This window comes from Bison bison, unplaced genomic scaffold (assembly GCF_000754665.1).
Source record: "Bison bison bison isolate TAMUID 2011002044 unplaced genomic scaffold, Bison_UMD1.0 scf7180017864254, whole genome shotgun sequence".
Classification (NCBI taxonomy): Eukaryota; Metazoa; Chordata; class Mammalia; order Artiodactyla; family Bovidae; genus Bison; species Bison bison.
In genome coordinates this window covers 9,815,202-9,820,627 of record NW_011494826.1, presented here as the reverse complement: position 1 = coordinate 9,820,627, position 5,426 = coordinate 9,815,202, and the positions used below count along the sequence as shown (strand labels likewise).

The 5,426-nt window shown below is 53.0% G+C and overlaps 1 protein-coding gene across 1 annotated transcript in view; it reads right to left on the bottom strand.

Annotated features, from left to right (window-relative positions):
* DUOX1 (dual oxidase 1) overlaps nt 1-3,648 on the bottom strand; it is a 35,021-nt gene extending 31,373 nt beyond the window's left edge. Inside the window, exons 1-4 of the mRNA XM_010847775.1 lie at nt 3,591-3,648; nt 1,431-1,514; nt 1,071-1,235; nt 11-333 (exon numbers count right to left, since the gene is read on the bottom strand). Coding sequence (XP_010846077.1) covers nt 11-333; nt 1,071-1,235; nt 1,431-1,514; nt 3,591-3,648 — 630 coding nt within the window. The remainder of the gene's footprint in view (nt 1-10; nt 334-1,070; nt 1,236-1,430; nt 1,515-3,590) is intronic.
* Between the last annotated feature and the right edge of the window lie 1,778 nt (nt 3,649-5,426).

The window sequence follows — 5,426 nt, the reverse complement described above, 5'->3', positions numbered from 1 at the left end:
GGCGGGAGGCTGAGCCGGGGGTCGGGCGGCCAGGCGGGTCCGGGAGGGGTGAGGGCCCGCGGCTGTCGTGGGTGCGGCGGGATGGGATCCTCTCCGCGGCTGCCTCGGGTCCCGCCAGCCCCACACCCCCGCCTGCCGCGCTCACCAGGTCCCGGGGGTTGCTGGGGCTCTGTCCGGTCTCGGGGTCCCAGCGACTCCTCTGGAAGGGCAGGACCACGTCCCCGCTCTGGTCGCGGTCGAACACGGGGTCTCCGGGCGGGATGTGGATGTTAAGGAACTCGGCTGGGCAGCCAGACTTTTCCACGCTGACGAGGTCCGATAGCACATGGTAGCCTGCCAGCAATTGGGGAGGGCTTGGTAGGGCCAGCAGAGGGCCCCTGGGCCGTGTATGTAGACCTTCCCTTCAAGCTTTAAAACACTCAGAAGCCATTACGGGCAAGTCTAAGCCTTGACCTCCCCACCCCTTACCAACCCTTTGTCCAAACTGTTTTCATTGTCAAGTTTGGGCTTCTCCTTGGTAGTTGGGAGGTGCCCGTTGAGTGTGCCTAGGCAGCAGGGCTGGCAGCACTGGCTGTGACATGCAGCTGGAAGCAGCCTGCCCAGAGGGCCTGCCAGCCTCAGTGGGATGCTGCACACTGGAAAGCAAGTATGGGCCCCAGGGATGCCCGACAGGAGCTGAGCGTTCCTGCTCAGAGCCAACAACCCCGTCAGTGGGGTCAGGTCCACCTAGCACCCCCATCCTCAGCCTTCATACCAGAATCAGCACCCTGCCCTGAAGCTGTCCTAGGAGCCACAGGGGCAGAGTGAGAACAGAGTCCCACCATGAGCCCTTCAGGATTATGCCCATGGTCCTCTCTTCCCACTCCCATCAACAGCTTAAGGTGGTGCAGATTTATGCCTCTCTCTTCTCCCCCTGCTCCCACGCCTACCCCACCACCCCATTGACTCCTCTTTCATCTCTCACACCCCTCTCTCAGACCCTCCGTCACTTCTCTCTGTCACTCCCTAATGACACAGAGGTGTCCAGCTGACCCCGCAGACCTCCCTTCCCCAGAGGTTGAGGCCCTCACCGAAGAAGACCCCCAGCACTGTGCGGTTTTGCAGCGAGGCCAGCCCTGCAGGGCCCCTCATGGCAGTGTTGCTCAGGGCCCGGGGGTTGGGCAGGTGAGGCTCTCCCAGGGGCTGGTACACGCCATCTGCATAGCTGGCTGGGACCAGACGCTGTAGCCGAGAGCCTAGTGGAGGAGAGGGAGACATAAGGATGAATTCTCAGGGGGCTCCTGGGCCCTTCTCCCAGGCTCCTCTCCAAACCACAGATTCTAAAATCTTAGGAATGAAGGAGCTTTTCTGGGTACCAGCCAGCCCTTGCCCCTTAGTGATGACTACTATCCTGACCCTGCAGCTCTGGTCTCCACTTGGCTCTCACCTACCTTTGCTGCCCCATCTGTGCTCCATGAGGTTGTTGTACCACCCATCAAATCGCTGTACCTCCCATGAAATGGAGTTCTGAGATCCTGTGTGAGAACAGAGGGAAGGGGCAGCTGAGCAAGTCAGTGCACGAGAGGACAGGCTGGGTATGGGTCCAGGGGGCCTGGCACTTGGAGCAGCAGAAAGTGGACACCCAGCACAGTGCAGAAGGAAGGGTACAGAGGGAGATCACCCAGGGGAAAGTGATGTCCAAATTCAAGCCCAATCTTTAAGCTGTTCAGTGGGAAAATATGGCAGGGAGCACTAAAGTTGTGTAACTGGTATCTACTGATAAATGGCCTCAGAGAGGAAGAGGAGGGTGGCGATGGGGCAAGGGAGGCAGGAATCTTCTACTGCCCTCACACCTCAGCTCCCTGGGGACAGAAACTCTTCCCAGCCCTAAAACGTCACACAGTGCAAGAGTCAGCCACTCTTCCACCCAGGGAAGAACGTCATTCTGACTCACCTGTGGACAGGGGCAGAATGGAGAGGGGCTTGGCCCTGTCCCGTTGAGCAGAGCTCAGAGCAAGGGTATGAGCCATGGGGCTGAGGCTTTGGGGCCTGTTGCTACTCAGGTCTTTTTCCCAGTTTCTTGGGTGGGATCAGGGACTGACTGGTCGTGTGGATAACCTTGTTGCCTCCTCTTCTGGGGCATTATGTTCCCCACATAATTCCTCCTACTGATTCTATTTTATTCTCCAAAAACTAGGATCTAGGAGGAAGCACTCAGCTGTTGAGGGAAGAACTCAGGCAATGCGGGCAGAAGGAAGAGTGTAGATGTGGAGCAAGGATGCTTCTGGTCAGTAGATCAGATGACCAGCCAGATTCCTTTCTTTAGACTAGGAGGTTACAGGGCTTAGGCTCCCTCTCTGCTCACCTCAGAGAAGAGAGCAAAGAAAAGGACTCTCATCAGCCAGAGAGACTGTCGTTCCACTCAGACCAAGGACAGGATCTCAGAGCTATCTTTCTGCCCCAAGACCTTAGAGCTTGCACATCAGCACACTTATACCCATAAACTCAGCAGGGGATCTGAGACGGAAGATGACTCAGGCTGTGATGTTTGAGCAAAGAATTCAACTAAGGATCCAGGACTTGGAGCAGGAATTAGGGCGGCCATACACATGTGATTTCTAAAATATGATGAGCCAATGGCAGAACAAGGAGGCCACCTCTTGGGTAGGGCATGAGGGAGAATGCCTCTGGGAATAAGAGGCAAGAGCTGGAGGAAAAAATGGAAAATGCAAGGCCCAGGGAAGGAGAGGACTGGGAAGAATGGGACTGTGAGCAGCTTTGGCAAGGCAGAAGCTGCAGGGGCTGTCTCACCATCCTATGGCCTCCAGCCAAGACCCATCATTCCACAGACTTTCTCTGCTTTCTCTTCTTGCGTCTCCTACCCCTGATGATCAGGAACTTGATCTTTTACACCTGATTTGTGGCACCTTAAGGCCACTTTTCTCTGCAGAGACCCAGACTACAGAGAATGGCCTCAGATTCTAGTAAGCGGCAGTCCAAAGCTGAAGTAACAAGATGAAACTCTTATGGAACTTATTGGGCTGGTGTCTTTTTTTTTTTTGGCTGCACACCAAAACTTGCAGGATCTCAATTTCCTGACCAGGGACTGAATCCAGGCCATGGCAGTGAAAGCCAGGAATCCTAACCACTAGGCCACCAAGGAACTCCCAGATCTTAATGGGTTTTGTTTTTATCATATTGTTTTAAGACACTGGTGACTTCGCCTCAGCTTTGGGTCCAATCTGAATCCAAGATTCTTTTTTGTTTTGTGTGTCTAATCAGTCATTTCCTCTATGAGGTGACTTTATGAAAAACAAGAGAAGATAGAGGAGAGAGAAAGGGCCCCCAGATTGTAAGGAATACAATAGGAAGTACTGACACAATTGAAGGCTCTCTAGTTCTGTGTATTTGGGGAAATTTTTCATTTCATTACCATTCATCTAATCAAGAGGCTTGAAATGAGCACTCACCATGTGCAGGGTGCTGTGTTAGCTAGGGACTAGGGATACAAAGTGACACAGCTTGAAAATGACACAGCCTCTGTCCTTGGAGGATCCTGGAGAATCCTGGGTTCCTCTGCTCCTAGCCACGCTTCTCTAGTCTATACTCACCCATGGGCATCCATGGTCCAACCAGGAGTGTCCATACCAGAGCAAAGTGGAAGCTCATGATGAAAATGTTAATAAGGCTCAGGTGTTAGAACACCCTAAAACAGAAACCCTAGAAAAAAAGACAAGAGATGGAGAAAATAAGCTCCAGCAGTTCAGGAGAATCAGGGTCTCTGGAAGCCCCTGGAAATCAAGGCATGGGCGTGGGCCAAGGCCAGGGGACTCACTCTCTTCCAAGAATCTTTTATTCATTCAATGAACATGTGAAAAGCACCCACTACATGGTGGGCACTGACCTAGGCACTGGAGATTAAGTGATACAGCAGACAGAAACCTCTGCCTTCCTGAACTTTACTTTCTAAAATTAATTGGAAACCTTGCCTTTTTTTTTTTTTGTCCATGCCATGCAGCTCTCAGAATTCTAGCTTCCTGACCAGGGATTGAACTGATGTCCCTTGCAGTGAAAGTGCAGAGTCTTAACCACTGGACCACCTGGGAAGTCCTGGGAAAACTTGCTTTGACTCGTCTTTCCACAATATGTGTTCCCTGGACACAGTCTTGCTTGTCGGCCAGAACACTGGGTAGAGGCCAGGATGCTGTGCAGTGGCCAGTCCAGTAGTGTGATCTTAGGCAGGTCACTTATCTGCTCTGGACCTTGGTTTCCTCTTCTGGCTATGAGAATATACAAGCCTAAACTGTCTACCTCCTAGCCTGGTTACTAAAATCAAATGTGAGAATGAAGTAGAATTCAAGGCAAGAAAATTGACAAGTGTTATGTAGATATGATATAGAGAGGGTAGGCTGGAGCTTGGCTTCTCTTAGCAGACTCAGAAGGGATGTAGCCCCAGGTGCTCGTGTGTTTGGTGCTGCTCTCTCTCTCTCTCTCTCTCAGGCCAGCACATCACCCGGGAATGATGGGGAAACTGAGGCAGCAGGGGACTCAGGCTACTGAGTCCCTTGAGAAGTGCAAGGCTAGTGAAGACCTCCTAAAGGCAATCTGGAGATTAAACAAACAAACAAAAACAACCTAGGCCCAGTCATAATCCAAAAGCTCAGCATGCCACTCTCTCCACCCCCCAGTGAAGGGCTTTGCATAGTTAAAGCCAAAAGGCTGGACCCGCTGAAGTGGCCACAGTGCCCCTTCCCTGATCTAGGATGTCTTGTCCCTTTCCCTCAGTCACCAGTGTACCAAAAGCATGCAGTGAGCTTTCAGGCCAAGCTAGGGAAACACCTGAAGGGCAAAGTGGACATGCTTCATTACCACTCCTTCTGGGTGGGTAGCCACAACCACTTACTTCCCAACAATCTTGAAAGGAAAGCAGAGCCTTATGACAGGGCAGTGAAGCCCCAGGCAGTGGTAGAACCTGGGAAGAACACAGGTGCCTAGTTCTTTCCCCACATGGCTGCTTTTCAGACCCAAAGTACCAGAGTGGTGAGTTCCCTGGGGTAGGGGAAAGATGAGTCAAGGCCATAGGTACTCCATCTTGGTCCCAAGGGTGGGCGAAAGGGGAAAGCCTGGACTCAAAAAGCCCAAAGTTCCCTCCCTGACATGATGCAGTGGCACCAAGAGGCGCTCCAAAGACAGCCCCTCCGTCCAAGCGAACTAGGCCACCCAACATTCCCATTTCCCGAAAAACCCAGTCTCTGCAAGCCGTGGAGGACAGGTCTTCACAGGCTCATTTTAGCCTCGGGTTAAGAATGGAGGCGCAGCGGCGCCAAAGCTGAAATTCCCCTTCCCTCAGAAAAGTGTGGCGGTGTCACCGCAGTCACCTTCCCCTGAGCTCCCGTGCACGCGCGAGCCCTCCTGGGTCTGACCTGCGGCCGCGGCGTCTCTCGAGC